This window comes from Elgaria multicarinata, chromosome 9 (assembly GCF_023053635.1).
Source record: "Elgaria multicarinata webbii isolate HBS135686 ecotype San Diego chromosome 9, rElgMul1.1.pri, whole genome shotgun sequence".
NCBI classification, from domain to species: domain Eukaryota; kingdom Metazoa; phylum Chordata; class Lepidosauria; order Squamata; family Anguidae; genus Elgaria; species Elgaria multicarinata.
Window position 1 is genome coordinate 23,334,736 of NC_086179.1, and position 21,108 is coordinate 23,355,843.

Consider the following 21,108-nt stretch of genomic DNA (forward strand, 5'->3'; position numbering starts at 1 on the left):
TCCCTATGTGATGTATAAAATTGCCTTAACTTAGAGAGAAGTCACCCAAAAAATAAAGAAAAGGAAGTACAAAAGAAAACGTGATGGTGTTACAGTTTGTGCTATCGTGAAGATAAAGTTGCTTCCAAGACCTTGTATACATATAGATTTGTTCTTCGAAATGCCTTGTTCATATAAAGAAAGAAGTGATATTAACTGGTTTTTGTGACGTCTGTGTCCAGTGCTCAGGTGAAATACAACAGGAAGTTAAGCCTTAGAAATAATGGTATGATATTGCAGAAATACAACAGATTGTAATGCAATGATATGTATGCAGGTCATCAGTTGGCACCAAACCTTCAGTTGTGTGTAGGTATGGTGAACTTGTTTCACAGGTTTCCAGGAACCCACTGTTCCATCTAGGGTGTAAGTGGTGGTTTAGGTGAGGAACAAGATGCCTGGCTGTCGAAACTGGTTGCTCGGCCCGGCAACTGGAAGAAATGATAATGTTTAAGAACATAAGAAGAGTCCTGCAGGATCCAAAGATCTACCAGCTCCAACACCCGGCTTCTCACAGTTGCTGACCAGATGCTTCTGGAAAGCCCACAATAGACATGGACGTATCTGTCACTTTTGCTTTCACATTCATTTTTTTTTTAAAAATCTTAAGTTGTTCTTCATATCCTCCTGATGTGAAGAACATTGCAATTTTGGGTAATTCTTTAGAAAAAATGAACTGAAACAAAATTCTTGCCCATCTGCATGAACCAAATTCAAGAGATACAGCATGACCATGATATACCTGCTTGCCACATAGCTGTTAAAGACAGTGGTGTCTCTTTATAGAAAACAGAGTCACTTTGTTTATATTAGAATGTTGAAGTTCAGGATTCAGTACAACCTATTGTTAAGGTCAGTACTGGGCAGGTCTATAGCTAAGGGGAGGCTGGAGGGGCTGCCCCCTATGTTTTTCTGCCTCCCCTATTTTTTGTTTTTACAAACAAATAATTAAATAAACTTTACAATTTTGTCTTTAAAGGGCTTGCAAACCAGTTGAACTGCCCCCTACTTTTGGGGGGCAGCCTTCCCCCTAGAACTTTTAGGCTGGCTATGGGCCTTGTTTATTGGCAATTTAACTTTTATGAGTTTGATTATGCATATAGCGGTAAATTCTAAAGTGTAAGTGTTCATCATGACATTTCCTATAACAACGCCTCCAAGGAGACACCAAAAATGCAAGCAGTTGTATCGATCCATGTAAAGAAACCAGTTCTAGCAATCCTCATGTCCGCTTGGAGGAGGTCTTCTATTAAACTATTGGGTCTTAAATGCCCATTCAAGACCAACCCAACCCAAAGTACTTTTCATTACAATAGGGATAGCTCACAACTATACATTGTTGTTGAGATTGCAGCTAAACTCAGCGGGAACAGGGGATTCGGAAGGGGTGGCAGATGACGTCCGTATCCCTGCTCATAATAAAGTGCCATCCCTGCAAGTCCTGGCTCTACTACAAAACTGGTTAAAGATGAGTCTGTCAGAAAAGAAGAGGTGACGACCCAATTCAGCACCACGAGCATGGCGGAATAGACAGGGAAGGCCTAGATGGACACATCTGTCCATTTTGGTTTCTCTCACATTATTATTTATTTTAATCTCAAGTCCTTTTTGTCCCAAGAATTCTTATCAAAACTGAACTGAAAGGCAATTCTAACCCATTCCTGTCCCACATGCAGGATAGGAAGACAACATGTCTGTCCCACTGTTGCTCCCCAGTAACTGAGATTTTGAGACATAATAGAGCCTCCTTGGGCTTTTCTACACAAGCCTGTTAACCTGCTATATCTACTTTTGGTTTTGTCACAGAACTGAGAGATCTGAGCACTACCCAAAGTAAGTTTCTTTTCCTGCTTTTCCAGTTCATAACCTCTAGGTGGCACTGTGGTGTAGCAGAATACACAGGAGAAAATCATTTTTTCCCCATTTTTACAAATAATACTACATTTTCCCTGTTCTAAAAAAAAAGAAATGAACTTGGAGGGTTGCAACATCATCTAAAGACCCCGTAAACAGCCATGAGTAGAGAATGACAAGTGCACACTATAAGGCCACAGCTAGACCTGAGGTTCATCCTGGGATCATCCAGGGTTCGCCCCTGCCTGAGCACTGGATCCCCTGTGTGTCACCTAGATGAACAGGTTTGACCCCTGAACGATCCAGGGATAAACCTTAGGTCTAGCTATGGCCTGAGTCTCATGAAGGAAAAGCTCATAGCCATTATATCTAATAGCCATCAATAGGTTCTTCCTCCACTGAATTTGTCTAATCTCCTTTGAAAGCAATCTAAGTTGGAGGCCATCCTTACATCCTATGGCAATGAATTCCATACATTTATTTTGCATTGTGTCAAGAACTGGCTTTTGTCTCTCCTGAATCTATTGCCAATTAATTTCATTTAACAATCTTATTGGATTTTAATCTTTAGTGTCAGGAAAATCTTCTATAGCGGGTTTCCAGAAAAAGGCTATCTATATGTCTTGTGAAACTCCCTTCCTCAATATATATGCTTGGGTCCCTCCCAATTATCTTTTAGATGAGACCCTGGGATGTTACATTTTTCAACCCACCTTTGGTTAAAATGGGCTTCTGATTTTTCTCCCCATATTGCTCTTTTTCCTTTGTATCTGGTTGGCTTTGAATTCTTTTAGCTTTTGAATGGTTGTGAATTTATTTGTTAATGTTTTCTGATGCTATTGTTGTAATATTTTTGGTTTTATTGTGTAAGTTGATTTGGGAAGCAACTTATACATTTGAGGAATAAATACCGTTTTAATCAGTGGAACAAACAACATATTTGGAAGGCAATTTAATTTGGAGAAAGACAGTGCGTGTGCGGAAACCCCCCACCCTCTCCTAATGCTGTGATCCTGATCCTACCTGGGGGTGGGTGGGGGCGGCATAGCAGCTTTTTTAAAAGGAAAGAAACAGTGGGGGATTCAGTGGCAGTTCTTCTATGTCTCATCTAGTTTGGTCCTTTATCTGAAATACATCAGTAGTAACTGTTGTTAGCAGGTGGGATGCAAAAGGTTGAAATTTGAATTTGCTTTCTAGTCAATGGGCTTTTCAAATTATTTCGTTTCTAGGCTTTTTATGTAAAAGCGATTTTTAGGATCGTCTCTCCTACAGATTGTGCACTTACTCTTTCTGTCCTCCACTCTGCTCCAAATTTTTATCTTACAAAGATGCTGCCCTGTGAAATGTAAAGACCGATTTGGACACAAAGTATTCAATAGAGAGGGATAATGAGGACTACCTGGCTGCAGAGATATTGTAATTCTTTTACCTCTATTAAAGGATGCCAGTGGGTTATCGGCTTGCGGGGGTACGCCAACATTTCATTCCAGTGGTCTCTTCCAAGTCCTTCTGCATCAAGCCCAGTCCTACATACTCCAATCACCTCATTGTGTCCTACTCTAGGATTAAAGAAGGAGAAAGGAATGTATAAAGGTTATCCATAGTACTGTGTGGACTGTGCGGTAAAATAATAATAAAAGTATATGGGTAGAATAAGTGCGTTCTGCAACAAGAAAAAACAGATTCTGCAAATTTTATGAATTATGCAAATTAAGGAAAAATCTGACTGATTTCTCTTAGTGTGCATAATTTAAAATCCCTCTACTGCTCATGGGAAGGGGCAGGGAGATGCAGGACACTGAAGCCCCACTGTCTGCCCCATGGAAATCTTATACATCCAATTCCTCTTGCTTCTGAAAGTTCACCAAACATTTGTTACACACTTTTAAGCATATTTTCACATCCATAAGGCCGAGGCACTTGGTGTTTTTTTTAAAAAAAATCAAATCAAATAAATGAAAGCTGAGTTTCTGAGGATGATTAATGTTGCAGCTGCTGCAACATGTTCTGCTTCCACTGAATTGCAACATACACACAACTCTCTCAACTCATGGCACCACACAGGAATCCTCGGCAGCTGTGGATTCTTTCTTTTGGGGGGGGAGGGGTTTGTTATTTGGTTTCTACTTTCAGATGCACTTCCAAACGTGTCCTTTTAATGCTTATTTAATCATCTCCATTAACCATAAGAGCGAAATGTAGTTTACATTAGGTAATGGCAGTTAAAAATACAAAAAAATGCAAAACAGTCCTTAAGTTTTCAGGATGTGGATCTGAGCCTAGAGAGGAGCAATATTTAAGGTGGGTGGGTGGGCTTCAAATAGCCTAAAGGTGCAATTCTATTGTTTACGCCCTCAATGCTTATAAGCCCCCGAACCTGGGGACTTATGAGCATCCAGTGCAGAATGAGAGGAACAGTGGAGGTGATCATTGCCTCCCTATCCTCCCATCCTGCATTTTTACTAGATGGGCTTTTCCCCCATCTAGCCTGGGCACTTCAGAGGGAGAGGGAAGGAGTCTAAAGAGGCCTTGGGATAGCTTATATCCTGGCCTCTCCAGTCTACTCCCCTTCCTGTCTGCTGAAGCCCCCTCTTTCCCCCCCTCTTCGAGGTCAGGTTCCCAACCTCGGGGAGGCAGCTGGTGTGATTCCTTCTGCGCTGGCTGCAAAAGAAGGTGGAGGGGATGGAGTGCAGATTCCCTCCTCCGAGATCAGAGCACTGTAGGAAAATGCAACATACCGGTCATAGTCCATAACAGCAATGGAGAGGCTGACTTGCTCCACATTCTCTGGAGGGATATCAAAGACAATGGCCTCGCTGTATACTGGGTTGAGTGTGTTCTTCTTTGTAGTTGTTTTCCTCTTTTTTAATCGTCGACCATCACACATAAGGGATACTTTGACATACGGATCTGAGATAACAGGAAGGGAATTTAACAACTGGAAGCAAAAGATAGGAGTACATGAACAGTTTTCACAATGGAGGGATTGGATAATGCTCATAAATTTAAATACATTCGGATGATAGATTGCATCCAATGTTAATGTAATTTCAACACAGAAATCTTGTATTTTCCTCCATGCAGGTCAAAGAGCAGCTTGGAGGAGGCGATTTTGAGCTAGAAAAAAGGAAGTCGGGAGGGCAAGAGTTACAGAGCCTCAGTTTATGCACCCTTCTTCCATTTGGACACATATGATTCTAGGTGACTTTGGAGTAAAAAAAAAAGTGTGATGGAAAGAAGCACTGAACTCCACATAATGTATTGTTCAAACGTCACTGCCTGTGAAGTCCATATCAAGTGCTTGAAACCCTGATGGTAACTGGGTTCCCCCATAGATTTAACACATGTGGGCTAAGAGGAATGGCACATGCTCACCTGACGAGCCAGTGATGTCCATAGCTTTGAGATTTCTGCATTTGATCACTGTGAGGGTCATTCGTCCCGCCGTAGGCAAATAACACAGAGAAAACATTATCTCCCCCAAATCAATGCTTTCCTGAAAAACACACAACAGTGTTAAAAGCTTTGTCCAGCTCTATAGCAATGGAAAACAACTCTTGTTTTAAAAACGTGTTCTGAAATATTGGCTCTCTTCAAAAACACACACAACAGGACAGATTTTTTTTAATCATCCATCCCAGTCTTTCCTAAACAGCACAGTGTTATTTCTGGGGCTGCGGGAGTGGGGAACATGCAGCCCTCCAGATGTTGTTGGACCTCAGCTCACATCAGCCCCAGCCAATATGGCTAGCAGTCAGGGAATGATGGGAATTGTAGTCCAACATCATCTGAAGGAACTGCAGGGTCTCCTCTCCTGGTTTAGTAAATTAACTGCCTTCGCCTCCAGGAATTTATCCAACCCCCTTTTAAAGCCATCCAAATCGGTGGCCATCACTACATCTTGTGGTACTGAGTTCTATGTTTTAGCATGTCATGTGAACCATTCCTAACCATGGTGGCTACATAAACACAGTTTAAACACGCTCACTAACCATTACCTGCAAAAGGGTTAGCGGCCTAACCATGGCTTAGCATGTTGTCTGAACAGGCTGTTTAGTTCAAAATATCTGGAGGTCCTAGGTTGCCTGATCCTCCCCCTGGGAACAGAAATGCTGTCCATAGAAAACAATAGAGGAATCTAAGGTTTTAGCATAGCAGTGTGTCTCTCCCCACCCAACAATAGGCAGAAGGAAATATAAATGTTCCTTGTCAAACAGAGGAGGGCCAGGATCTCTTCTCGATCCTTCCGGAGTGCAGGACACAGAATAATGGGCTCAAGTTAAAGGAAGCCAGATTCCCGCTGGGCATCAGGAAAAACTTCCTGACTGTTAGAGGAGTACGACAATGGAATCAGTTACCTAGGGAGGTTGTGGGCTCTCCTACACTAGAGTCATTCAAGAGGCAGCTGGACAACCATCTGTCAGGGATGCTTTAGGGTGGATTCCTGCATCTAGCAGGGGGTTGGACTCGATGGCCTTGTAGGCCCCTTCCAACTCTGCTATTCTATGATTCTATGATCTTTGGTATTGAGGAAGTGGGTAGGGAGACATTTTTCTCCCTCTTTCATAATACTAGAACTCAATGTCATCCATGAAGCTGATTGATGGGAGATTTAGGACAGGTAAAAGGAAGGACTTCTTCACACAAGATTTGGATGGTTTTAATAGAGTGGTGGTGGACAAATGCCTGGAGGAGAAGGCTATGAATGGTTACTAGTCCTGATGGCTATATGCTACCTCCAGTTTCAGAGGCAGTAGGCCTATGTACACCAGTCATTGGGGAACATGGGTGAGAGGGTGCTATTGCATTCATGTTCTGCTTGTGGGTTTCCTGTGGGCAGCTGCTTGGCTACTGTGTGAACGTGGACCCTTGGTGTGGTTAAAGGCAAGGTGGGGCTACAAGATGCCAAGATTTTTTTCTACTGTATACCATTAAATGCATTCATCCATTTTAGAACACCTGGCACCAAACTCCTATCTTGCAAAATGAAGTTTTCTTGTAGAAAATAAAAAAGATGCCTGTGGTGCAATGCTTGTAATTTTTTTGCGCATGAATTTAGGCCATCGTTAGTCTCACTGCACCTTAGAGTGAGCCTTTCATGACAGCTTTGTTTGGGTTTTGTTAGATTCACATGAAATGCAAACAGAAGCTGTTAGGGGAGGACTAACAGCTTCAAAAAGTGACTGTGAAATAACTTGCCAACTGGGAAACCGCTGAGAAGTGGACAAAACATACTCCAAATGTGGAACAGAGAAACCGCAAGCAAGCACGGTATTTTCAGTGTGGTAATCAGCACAAATATCCAGATGATTCATGCAAAACATACAAGGATGGAAAACAAGAAAAGGGCATGGGAACCAAGAAAGGAATCTTCTTTGAGGACGTATCTCCATGGTTGCTTGGGAGTTATTAGCTGCAGTGAGCATTAGGGTTGTGCTTCATCTCAGTCTCGTACACTGAATCCGAGTTGAAGTGAGATGATTTCATAGAATCATAGAATAGTAGAGTTGGAAAGAAAAAGGAAAGGAACCTCTCGTGCAAGCACTGAGTCATTACTGACTCTTGGAGGGACGCCAGCTTTCACTGTCATTTTCTTGGCAGGCCTTATATAGAGGGGTGGTTTGCCGTTGCCTTCCCCGGCCGTTGTTACCTTTCCCCCAGCTAACTGGGTACTCATTTTACCGACCTCGGGAGGATGGAAGGCTGAGTCAACCCGAGCCAGCTGCCTGAGAATCAGCTTCCGCTGGGGTCGAACTCAGGCTGTGGGGAGAGTTTCAGCTGCAGAAACTGCTGCTTTACCACTCTGCGCCACACGAGGCTCTTAGTAGAGTTGGAAGGAGGGCCTTTTCTGCTGTGGCACCCCGGCTGTGGAATGAGCTCCCTAAGGAGGTTCGCTTGGCACCTACATTATATTCTTTTAGACGCCAGGTGAAGACCTTTTTATTCTCCCAGTATTTTAACAGACTTTAAATTAATTTTAACTTTGCTGTTTTAAATTTGTATTTAAAATTTGTATTTTTGCATTGCTGCTGTTTTTATTTTGGTTGTGCTTTTATACTGTATTTTATATTATAGTTTTATACTATTGTTTTGTTTTGAATTGTCTTAAATTTGTAAACTGCCCAGAGAGCTTCAGCTATTGGGCAGTATAGAGATGCAATAATAAATAAATAAATAAATAAATAAATAAGGGGCCTATAAGGCCATCGAGTCCAACCCCCTGCTCAGTGCAGGAATCCACCCAAAAGCATCCCTGATGGATGGCTGTCCAGCTGCCTCTTGAATGCCTCTAGTGTGGGAGAGCCCACAACCTCCCTAGGTAACTGGTTCTATTGTCGTACTGCTCTAACAGTCAGGAAGTTTTTCCTGATGTCCAGCTGGAATCTGGCTTCCTGTAAGTTGAGCCCTACCCAGGCTGATTCGACTGCCTTGGCCTGAAGCAGCCGAAGTGCTTCAGGCTGATTTGGCCCAATGGCCAGCCGCAGACCCCTGCACACCTGTGGGACTTACCTGAAGCTTCTGTGTGTGGCGATGAGCTGCCCATCCTGTGCTCTGGCCTGCCATAGATCTACTGTTATAAACTATGGTGACTGGAAATGGCAGGCCAGAATGGAGAATGAGTGGTTCACCGGCATGCATGGAGGCTTCATTTAAGTCCCACACATGGGCAGTAAGACTCCCAGTTGCACTTGCGCCCGGGAAACTGCAGCAGATGGCCTTCTGTAGATTCAGAACTGAGTCCGAAATGGGCCGGGCTGGTACCCAGGTGCCCCAAGTCAAATCAGGCCAATTTGGAAGCTCCAAATTGAACACCAATTTGAATCGGGGTGCTGTGCACAGCCCTAGTGAGCATCCAGTACGCATATAAGACAGGAGTCACTCATGGCCTCCTCCTTTTACATACGGGTGTGAGAAACACATGTTTGAAATATGCATATTACACTGCAGGAATGTTGAAACTCAGACCTATAGGCCAAATCTGGCTCAGCTACTTATTTTCTTTTTATTTGATTTGTAACCTGTCTTTCTACTAAGGAAAATGGCACTGAAGGTGGCTTACAATAATGAAAAAACCTCGATTAAAACAATAAAACAATGCATTAAAATACAATAAAAACAAAGCAACAACAGAATACAAGCAGCCAGCCCAACGAACGCACTGACACATCAAAGGCCGCATGAATAAAACAGTATTTGCATGCCGGCAGAAGGATTCTAGGGTAGTATCCAATGTTAGTCATTCATAAAGTAGACTCATTTGAAATGAATGAGACCAAAGTTAGTCACAACTAAATTGAGTCCCATTCATTTCAATAGGTCTACTCTACATAGGACTAAGACGGGATACTACTCCTAGCGTCCCTGTTTTTTAATCTCTGCATTAGTGCTCGGTTTTATTCTGGTTGTACTTTTATATTGTGGTAAAAATATTTTATATTTCACGCTATACCTTATGGTTTCAATTTTTGTGAACCCCCCAGAGAGCTTTGGCTATTGGGTAATATAGAAATAGATATATAGATAGATAAATAGGATTGGATAAAAGGCGGGATAGAAATAATAATAATAATAATAATAATAATAATAATAATAATAATAATAATATTGGCAGGGAGTTTCACGGAACTGGGAGCAGCCACAAAGAAGCTCATCAAAGGTGCCTTTGAAGATGGTGGTGCTGAAAGAAGGACTTCTTCTGGCATAGATTGTCCACCAAGGTGATCAAAGTAGTCTCTGTCTCAGAACCAGGCTGAAAGCAGATGGAACTGGATCTAGATATTCCACCTTATCACATAGGATCTCAAGTCAGCCTCCAGATAACCACACCTCCTTCCCCTGGCCCATCCTCTTTCAACTCATGGCCAATCACTTGCTGTATTTTGTCTTTTGCATGCCCCAACCCCCCATAATAACAGTATTAGTATTAGTAATAATATTAATAATAATAATTTCTTTAACTTCTACTGGCTATGGAAGTTAAAGAACTATGGCAACAGCAAAAGGCCACATTCTATTAGTCACATCGGTCACTGGCATCACATCAAAAAACTATACAGAAAACCTTCAGAAAGTAGGCCTAGCAAAATACATCCATACCAACATCCAGAAAGCACTCATACTTAAAACATGCCCAATTGTCAGGGAATTCCTGAATTAGTAAAAGTAAAAGACAGCAGGACCTGGCAAAGCCCGTCATGTTGGTCTAGAAAAACCGCCATGAGCGAAAAAAGAGATAATAATAATTAGGACTGTGCACGGACCCCTGATCCGCTCTGGATCCCAATCTGCAACTTCAGGATTAAATCTGCTCCGCCCCACGCTGGTCCGCCTATGGTCCGCTCCATGTTGGGGCTCTGGATCCGGATCGGAGCTCTGTGTTTCCCTCTCCTTATAGACTTGCATTGAAAATCAAACACCTATAACTTTTTTACTTTTAATGTTAGAAACCTCAAAATAGGCACCATGAGAGATTATCCATGTATCCACATTCATGGCTGGTTTGAAGCAAATCCAAGCATCCAGTGATTTTTGGCGAATATGTAAAAATCCCCCACCCCATTTTCAGAAATGCAAATATCTCTGTCATTTTTCAAGATACAAACTTTAAAATGGCCACCATCCCAGCTTTCACCTAGATCCACATTCATGCCAATTTTCAAGGAAATCCAAGCATGCCCTGATGATTTTTGGGGAATTTTAAAAAATATTCCCTCACCCAATTTACAGAAATGCAAATATCTCAGGGATTTTTCCAGATACAGACCTGTAAGTGGGCACCCTGAGAGCTTCCACGGAGATCGTTATTCATGGCCAGTTTGAAGGAACTCTGATCATCTCCTGATTTTTGGCGAACATTTAAAAATAATATCCCCCCACCCCAGTTTCAGAAATGCATCTATCTCAGGGATTTTGTAAGCTGCAGACAGCTACATGGGCTTCTAAATAAATAGATCCCTATCCATGGCCATTTGAAAGGAAATCCCAATATGCCATGAATTGTGGGGAATATTTAAAGATAAACCTAAATAAGAATCTTCAACACTTCAAAAATTAACAAGGAATGCAGCTGCCTTTTCATCACCAGGAAGGGCTAATGCCCTGAGTTAAAGCAAAACACACACAAACCAGCCCTGTGAGGCAGGCACAGTATTGGAGAGGCAGCAGCAAGCGGCAGCTGTGCCCTGGCCTGAAGCACTGGGAGCAAGCATGCAAGAAGCTTGTGGGGTTGACCCACACAGCCCATCTACATCTCCCAGGCACCAGGAGGGCAGAGAGGCAGGCAGAGAGGTGACACACACACACACACACACACACACACACACACACACACACACACACACGCGATGTGCCATAGATCTATGGGGAAGTAGTTTCAGGCAGCAGATCCCAATACCCCACAATGACAGCACCCAGGTGGAGGTGAGAAGGCGGGCATGCAGCAGACATTTCTGAGGGCACAAGTAAGTGAGCCAAGGATTGTTTCCACTCTCCAGGCCATCAAAGTAAGTAATGCAAACCAGCCCTGTGAGGTGGGAACAGCACAGAGAGATGCCTTTTGTATCCCATAACTAATAGGGGGCTAGGAGGATAAGAGTAAACCTTTGTCTTCCTTTCTTCAGCATTGATTGACTGCACTGTGATCACACAGCCATTAGCAAACAATAATAATAAAGTTAATAATAGCACTACTAGTAATATTAATAATAATAATCAGGTGAAGACCATTTTATTCTCCCAGCATTTTAACTTGGTGTTTTAAATTTGTAATTTTGCATTGCTGCTGTTTTTATCTGGTTGAGCTTTTATATTGTATTTTATATTATGGTTTTATACTGTTGTTTTATACTTTGAATGTTTTTAATTTTGGTGAACCGCCCAGAGAGCTCCAGCTATTGGGCGGTATAGAAATGTAATAAATAAATAAATAAATAAATAAATCAAATCACAACAACAATAAGAACTTGAACCACAATCAAAGCCTGCCTGACTTCACTGAAGAGGGAAAGCCAGGAGAGCATTGGCTATGGGGTGGTATATAAATTTAATAAATAAATAAATAAATAAATAAACAAACAAACACAGGAGGGATAGAATTAAAAGCAGCAGTGTTGCTGAATCTAGGAATAATCATAATAAGATTTTTTTTAAAAAAAGGCTTTGTCTGACTATATTACCAGCAAGGGGAAAGTGGACGTGCCCAGAGGGACAGGGGATTCTAGTCATTTGACCGGTCCTGTCTAGGTACGTGCCTTTGAGAAGCGACATCACACTTCAACTCATGCATGTCATTGGCTTCTCCAAATGGCTAACCTTTGGAGGGTTCTGATGACCCCCCCCCCAAGGCAGGGCAGTGTGCACTGGGCACGTCCACATGCTGTATGGACATCATCCCCTTGCACCACATCTATTCAGTTGTTCCCCAAGGTCATGGTGGGTACCTTGCAGTGGTGTATTACTTATTACTCTGTTATTTTACTTAGTATATGATTTAAGGTTATGTGTGTGAGTTTAGTGGGGCTACTGCTTCAAAACACTGAAAAAAGTCTGATCGAAAGGCAAAAAAATTAAAGTTACTAGTATCCCAAGGTACTAAGTATCCTGTTTTGCTTATTCCCCCCCTCTAACATTGGGATTGGAAGATGCTTCACATCAGGTGATCACTTATCATGATTGGGCATTGAATCTGTCAATCATCAAGGTAGAAAAAAAGCGCTTCCCCCTCCTGCTTTTACCCATTCTAAAGAGATTAATAGCAAGCAAACTGCATGACGAAAACTTCTGAAAATTGGCACAAATGACTCCCAATGATCACTCTCTAAGCACAGTAAGTTTCAAGGATGTAGCTTGAAAAACAAAAAAGTTATATGCGTGTATTTCACACCATGCAATCATATGGAACAATTGGGGGAAAAGCTGGGGGAAAATTGGGGAAAAAGTTCCAAAATGGCGGGCAGATCACTCCGCCACAAGCGGGGCACTCTGCTTGTGGGCGCTCCACTTCGTTATGCTTTGCTAAGCCCCTGACTCACTTCTCCTCCATCTTTAACGGAGGTGAATCAGGGCGCTCCAATGCCGCTTCTATGACCCTAAGCGAAGCACAGCCCTAATAATAATAATAATAATAATAATAATAATAATAATAATAATAATAATGTATTATTTTTCTATACCACCCTATAGCCGAAGCTCTCTGGGAAGTTTACAAAAGTTTAAAACATTAAAAATTGTATACAACATTTAAAACCATAAACACATACAGCAGACAGTAAGGTTGAAATGCCTCTCCTAAGGAGCAGTGCCCTCAACTGACCGCGGAATGCTCACCACAGCAAGGTCCCCCTTGTACCAACTTTGTTATCTTTTCAGTGTCAGGTTAAGACCTTCCTCTATTCCCAGACATTGGATGGCACATGATGATGGGCTCCTTAAGGCATTGGTTGTTTTGCTTATTGTCGCCACTGATGTTTCAGTGGTTTAATGGGGTGATGGTATTTTAGCGAATGCGTGTTTTTAGCGCTTTAAAATTATTTAATTTGTGTGCGTGCTTTTATTTGTAAATTTGTAAGTCACCCCAAATCTTTTTTGTTAAGGCTTATAAGAAACAACAACAACAACAACAACAACAACAACAGTTCCCTGCCTGTCAGTCAGAGTAGCAGACAATACTGGGCTAGTTGGCTAACTAATCTGACCTAGTATAAAGCAATTTTCTATGGCCTTCTTCAGATGAGCGAAATAAGGCATACGCGTGACTGGCCACTCACGGAAATTTCTCTGGTCCGTTTGATGACATTGGCATGTCCCCTGTGCCTTCCCCTGGTAATTCCATTTTTTAAAACAACAACAACACCCTCTGATATCTTGATTCTGCTGAAATATCTTGGGATTTCCTACTATGGGGAAGTTGCGCTACAAATCACCCAGTAGAGAGTGCTGTCCCATTCTGGGCTATGAGTAGCAAGAGGAGGGGAAGTTTTCCATGGTTGATCCTCTTCAGCCATGTAATGCAGCCCCATTGCAATTGTGCAAGGAAAGCAGGAACCAAAGTTCCGTTAAGGAAACGCGATTTCCCCTTAATCTAAAGAAGCCCTTGCTTCTTAAAACTATAATTAAAGCCACACACAGAAACTTTCCAGCTAAATGGCTGAAACCTTCAATCCAGAGCATCTTTCTTTCTTTTTTCGTTTTTGTGAAGTGGGAAGGTTATGTTTTAAAATTCTCGACAAAGAAAGAAACACGGTTCATTAACACCAAATCAGGATACAACCAGAGTAAGCCACACACTGAAATTGGCTTTGTGTGTTTCAGAAAACTGAAGGAACTTGTTCTAATGTCAGAACTGAAGAAGACTATTAATGTTCAGCTTTATGCCTATTAGCAAGTTTCTATTGGTGACATTACAAATTAGAGGGCATTAGGCTTGTAGAACACAAAGCGTTGAGTGTGTGGCTACTCTGGACTATAAGGTACAGGGACTTGCATACCAGTAGACTATTATATTTCAGGAACCATCAGGTGAAATAAAAGGCGCATGAGGCTGTGTCCCCTTCTTACAAGAGACATGTGGTCTCTTGTAAGAAGGAGATCAATGGATACTCAAAACAGTTGGTGTTTTAAGAAAACTTACTAGATAATGAACTGTGAACAGAGTTCACTAATGAACAGAGAAATTAATTTTTGCCATGGAAAGCTAGTGCCTCACAAGCGGACAAGTGCCACAACAGAGTTAACAACAAGGACTTCGCAGTTATGGAGTACATGCATTTTGGCATAGCACTAGGTACGAACACATACAATTATTGCACACATAACCGACAGGAGAGATGTATCGTTATAGCATGGAGTGACTCTTATTGATTAAAACTTGAGAATATGCTACTTACTGTAGTGGCACAATGGATGTCTTTCCACACTGTGGCCTCTCTTGAGAGATCAGAGACTTCAAAAAAATTATCCAGAATAACTTCCCCGATCATATCATGCCTGGAAAACCTGTCAAAATCGTATACGCTGAAATGCAGTTTCCTGTTGCAAAGCTGGTCATAGGCTACAGGAAACTGAAAGGTTTCATCAAAAACAGGGTTTAAAGTCTTCCTATGAACCCGCGTCTGAAATTTCTTTTTTCTGTCTGGAAGAAGGTAGATTTTTACATAGGGATCTGATGTGCCAGTGAAGTCTTTAGCTGGTAGTTCCAAGGCTTTGATAATAGTAACTAAAAGCAGCTCATTTTCATAGTCATACTTGAGGGCAAAACTAAGTTTCCCACAGGTTTTCACGTCCTCTTTCTTGCCTTCTGAATCCACGGACTTCTGTTTGTAAAGTTCAGGTTTTATCCTTCCAATGCTGGTGGTTGTCTCACCCCTTTGTAAAACTGGATCGGTCCCCATGTTGAAATCAATGCTGGACACTTGCATTTGCCTTGGCAAGTGTCTCCTGAAAGAATTGTGCCTGCATGTACAAAAGCAAAGATATTAACAATGATTATCTCAAAGGGAAAGAAGAAAACGTCTAGTATTGCTACAAATGAAAGAAGTAAATCGAAAGCTCACATTTAACACGTTTCCATTGTTGTTATAACTCTCTTGAGAGAACAATTGTCAACAACACTAGGTAATCCTGGAAGATAACTTAATAATTCTGTTCAAAAAGAATGTTGACAATTTGAAATTTAAAAAAATAGTAATCCAGAGGGAAGCAACAAAAATATATAAAGGGTTTAGAAGGCAACATCTGTAGAGGATAGGCTGAAGGGGAATCATTGCGTTTCACCCAGAGAAAAATTGATGGGTGTTATGGGCTGGCAATGCCCTGTTCTGCCACCAGGTATATATATATATATATATATATATATATATATATATATATATATATTGGCCTAGCTACCTCCATCAAACCAGTCTTCAATCTCTCTGGGTCTCAGGTATCTACTTTAAGTCAGGGTGTGTGTGTTGACGATTAGATGTGGAGTGGATAAATCAAAACAAAAAGAGACCAGAACATTTTCGTTTCAAATTTTATTGAAGAGGGCCCTGGACAGTTACTGTAAGAATGACTTATTGCAAATTAATTATGATAAAACTAAGGTTGTTGTGTTCTCCAGGAAAAGGACAAAGCATAAATGGCAAACAAATGATCACAAAATTGAGCAGGTGACTACCTATAGGTACTTAGGAATAATATCCCACTCATTAAGAACATGGAGGGTACAATCAAAAAATGCTATTGCAAATGTGCAGAGAAGTACAAAGGCACTCCTCTCCTTCTTTTACAACAATGGAAGGCAGCACACCCCTTCTGTTATCCAGGTTTTTGTAGCCAAGGTTTTAGTCCAGCTGTTGTACAGCTCAGAAGTATGTGTATTTTAAAACCTTGTTTCATTGGAGGCTGTGCAAACTAGATTTTTGAGAGCAATATTTGGTATTCCAAGCTGTGTTCCAAATGTGATTTATACGGTTAGAGGCAGGGCAGATTTCAATAGAGGCCCGCATATGGCTGCGCAAATTCCATTTTTGGTTAAAAATGATGTTTGCGCCTGTTGGACTGGCTCCACTTATACTAACCCACTCCTTCCGATCAAAGTGGAAAAAGCTACTAAATATGAAATTATTAACTTTAGGTTCTCTACAACTGCCATCCTAACCCTAGGGTATGCCAAAGCAAAAATAGGTATTTTACAGAGAATTTGAGCTATTGAATTCCAAAATCATTTAAGCCAAGCAGCACTATACCATGCTTTTAGGGATAATAGAGCGTCATTTGCACCTTCTATTTGATAAATCTGACCATCCCCAAACTTAGAAAGGCATTTATGCTAGCCAAATTCAATGTTTTACCATCTGCACTGTTGGAAGGTAGATTCAAAAAGATCCCCTATAGCAAGCGGATTTGCCCGTGTAAGATGGGAGAAGTAGAGACAGTGGGTCACGTGCTACTTCATTATAACTTTTATCAAGACCTTAGATCTCCTTTCATAATCCCACTCATACAAAAATTCCCAGGTAGGCCGGATGCATTCTACCTAGAGTATCTTTTGTCAGACCTAAACTCTCAGGTCACAGCTAAAGTGGCTAGATTTTGCACAGCAGCCATAAACTGTCATAGAGTGGTGATAAATTAACATTGTTAAATGCTCTGATGGGTTTGTCATGTTTCTCCTGTGGTGTCTGTATATTTTGACTTTTAATCTCTCAATTTTAACTTTATTTTACTGTTGCTGTTTTAAACTTTATTTTATTGTTTATTTGTTCTGACATGCTGGCTGTTTGCAGTAATAAACTTGAAGTTAAAGAACTATGGCAACAGGGAAAGGTCACAATTATTCTATTAGTTACATCAGTCACCTAGTCTTCTCTAGGAGAAACCGCGTGCACAGATGGCTCTTGGATGGCCGGCAGATAGAACAATGCATGAGTTTTAAATATCTGGGAATATACTTCTCCTATAATGGGGGTTGGAAAACCCAAGTGGAGGCAGCTAAATACTCAGCTATAAGATCAGTTAAAGCAATATTATCATATGGAAGACACAAAGGTGGCTCCTTGGTTGCCCCTACCCTGAAGCTTTTTGTAGCCAAAGTTCTCCCACAACTATTGTATGGGGCAGAATTATGGGGTCAAGACTCTATTTCATCAGTAGAGACCATACAGAACATGGTGTTGAAGGAATTGTTAGCTCTTCCAGTAGGGGTTCCCGCTGCCTTATTAAGAATGGAGGTGGATTTGCCCTCCTTCAAGTCAAGAATCCACAAGAGTATTATACTTTATGGGGAAAAGTTAATGACTCTAGATGAAAATAACTTAGCTAAACAATGTTTCAATGAACAGTTGAAAAAGGGTGGATGGGCACATAACTGGTTAACTTTGTCCCAGCTCTATGCCAAGGAGGTGCAGGAACTGCTAGCTAATAACAAAAGGAGTATTGGAGATAGAATCTATGAGGCTGATGCCCAAGGAAATGCAATAGCTAGTCAATAGGGGTGTGCACGGACCCCCCGCTCCGCTTCACTTGCAGATCCGCCATTTTCTGGATCGGGCCGCTCCGCCCCGCCCCCGCTCCACCCACTTCCGCTCCGCTCTGCTCGGAGCTCCGGATCCGGATCCGGAGCTCCGTTTTCCCCCCCATAGGCTTGCATTGAAAGCTAAAAAATTATACAACTTTTTTTCTGTTCAAGTTAGAACCCTCACGTTTGGCACCATGACACCTCATGGGGGTACACACACGCACGCCAAGTTTCAAAGCAATCCCATCATCCCCTGATTTTTGGGGAATTTTTGAAAATCGGGCACCCCATTCACACCCCTTTCCATAGCTCCGTCAATTTGCACGTTAGAAACCTCAAACTCGCCACCATGAAAGCTTATCCAGGGATACATACGCATGCCGAGACTCAAGGCAGTCCCATCATCCCCTGATTTTTGGGGAATTTATGAAAATCCAACAACCCTTTCCATAGCTCCGTCAATTTTGCACGTTAAAAAAAACCCTCAAACTCACCACCATGAAAGCTTATCCAGGGATACATACGCACGCCGAGACTCAAGGCAGTCCCATCATCCCCTGTTTTTTGGCGGGGCTTTAACTTCCAAAACTCCAAGTGAGCGCAGGAAGGACTTCTCCCCTGAGTCAAAGCCACACACACACAACATCCCTGCGAGGTGGGCAGGGGAGGAGGGAGGGAAGGCAGGCAGGCATGCAGCTGGCATTTCTGGGGGCATAAGGAAGTGAGCCAAGGATAAGCCAGTAATGCATATAAAATGGAATAAATCAATAAATAAACAAAGGAGGGGTGGAATTAAAAGCAGCAGTGTTGCTCAATAAACAGCAAGAAGATTTTTTAAAAAAAGGCTATATCTGTCTTTTACCAGCAATAGGGGGACGTGCCCGGGGGAGGGGGAAGCAGCTGCCAGTTCAACTCAAGACAGCCACCAACAGCTCTGAGATTAAGAAGTAAACGCTCACTTCAACTCATAACAGGCATCGCTCCACCACTAAAAAGTGAACATTCACTTCAACTCATGATAGGCATTGCTCCACCGTTTTACTCTCTTTGGAAGGCTCTAATGGCCTTCCAGTGCAGGAGAGAGTGGGGGCACGTCCACAATGAGATGCCCTAGGGGAGCTCATCCCCTTGCACCACATCTTTTCAGTTGTTCCCCAAAGTTAGGGTGGGGAGCAGTGCTGTGTTTCTATCTCTTATTCTTGGCTTAGTATATGATTTCAGGTTGTGTTTGTGCATTTGGTGGGGCTACTGTGTTAAAAAACACGGGGAAAAGCCCGTTCAGATGAAGAAAGAGAATTTTCCCAGAATCCCAAGTTACCCGTTTTGCCTATGCCCTCCTCCAACTTTGGGATCATCATGACCGGGAGCTGACTCTGCCCCTCAGCCCTTTGAAAAAGGTATTTTTCCCGCCGATTTTTTAAAAACTTCTAGCGCGCGACCCGTACGACGCAGAAAGTTGAGAGTAGTCTCAAAATGACCCCCATCCACGACTCTCTGTGCACAAGAATTTTCAGAACAATAGCTTAAACCCCCCCAGTTATCCCCGATTCTTTCCCTCAATGCAATCCTATGGGCGAAAAGCCGAAAACGCCGTTTGAGCCGCGCGGTTGACCCGATTTTCAAAAAAATATAGCACGCGACCCAGACAACGCAGAGAGGTGAGAGTGGTCTCAAAATGACCCCCATCCACGACTCTCTGAGCACAAGAATTTCCAGAACGATAGCTTCAAAAACAACCTAGTTATGCGCGATTATTTGCCGCAATGCAATCCTATGGCGAAATGTTTTCAAGATGGCGACCGGAGCGCTCCGCCTGAACTAGGAGCTCCGAAAAATGGTCGCTTCTCTTCGCCTTGCTTCTAGGGGTCCGCGGTCCGCTCCTACTCCGCCTCTGGGTAAGGCGGAGCAGGCCAATCCGCTACTGCTTCTACGCTCCTAATCGGAGCGGATCACACCCCTACTAGTCAATTACAGGCCTTCTCTCCATGGTTTAGTCTTATTAAGAAAGAACAGTACTTTTCACAATATTTGCTTGACCTATCGTTTCCTGCCCTAAGAAAGGCCTTTACTGTCCTTCGTTTTCAGACAATGCCCTCTGCTTTCTTGGAGGGGAAGTATAAAAAAGTCCCCCATGCCCAGCAGATCTGTTTTTGTGGCTCTGGGGAGATCGAAGACCTAGCGCATTATCTTCTGCGTTGCCCTCTGTACAAAGAAATCAGGGAGCGTTTTCTAACTATTGTTAGCAAGAGCGGGTTGGCACACTAGGAACATTATCTGTGATCTGCTGGTGGACCATAGTAAAGCAATTACAATTAAGGTAGCAAAGTTTGCGGCTGCAGCCCAAAAAATCAGAAATAACTTTTTTAACAAAGTCTGCGTAGATTGTAAGGGGGACCATTTGATTTAATAGTTTTGTATAAACTATCATCAGAGATCCCACCTATCTGATAGTGCCAGATATTGACTGCCAGCATTTTAGGTTATAATGTAATCACTGAAATTATCCTTGTGACTTTGGCATGTATGTCACCATCGTGATAGCAAAGGGTGGGTGCTGCAGATAAATGGAGCACCCCTAGAGTGACCCACTGACTGACTCCTTGGTTGAGAAAGGATTGTACCTTGAATATTTTGAATATTTTAAATAATGTGTGTTGCTATATGTGAGCAATTCTGTATTTTGTAATGGTCTTTGTGCTACAAACAAATAAACTATTCATTCATTCATTCATTCATACATCAGTCACCAGCAGCACATCAAAAAACTATACAGAAAACCCTCAGAAACTGGGCCTACCAAAATGCATCCACACCAACATCCAGAAAGCAGTCATACTTAAAACATGCTCAATAGTCAGGAAATTCCTGAACCAGTAAGAGACAGCATGATCTGGCAAAGCCCATCATGTTCATCTAGAAAAACCACCAAGAGTGAGAAAAGAGACAACAACAACGTTTTTTTTTATTTTTTTTTAATGTGCTTTCAACTATCTGAATGTTGAAAAAATGCACAAACTCTCCTATGCACCTGTAGGTTGGCAACCTAGAGCAAAATAGGAAAAGGGGAAGTCGGTAAAAAAATAACAACCAAGAGGGTGAGAATGCAAGAAGGAGATTTGTAGTGCAGGCTTGGGCAAAAACGTGGATCTTCAGCTGCTGCTTAACAGAACCTGAATTTAATAAGACAATGGAAAGGGGGCATTCAAATGTCTAAT

The 21,108-nt window shown here is 42.1% G+C and overlaps 1 protein-coding gene across 1 annotated transcript in view; it reads right to left on the bottom strand.

Moving 5' to 3' along the window:
* Nucleotides 1-398: 398 nt before the first annotated feature.
* Nucleotides 399-21,108, bottom strand: part of SYT10 (synaptotagmin 10) — a 50,585-nt gene continuing 29,875 nt past the window's right edge. The window contains exons 3-7 of the mRNA XM_063134976.1: nt 14,778-15,342; nt 5,269-5,389; nt 4,632-4,803; nt 3,323-3,452; nt 399-470 (exon numbers count right to left, since the gene is read on the bottom strand). Coding sequence (XP_062991046.1) covers nt 399-470; nt 3,323-3,452; nt 4,632-4,803; nt 5,269-5,389; nt 14,778-15,342 — 1,060 coding nt within the window. The remainder of the gene's footprint in view (nt 471-3,322; nt 3,453-4,631; nt 4,804-5,268; nt 5,390-14,777; nt 15,343-21,108) is intronic.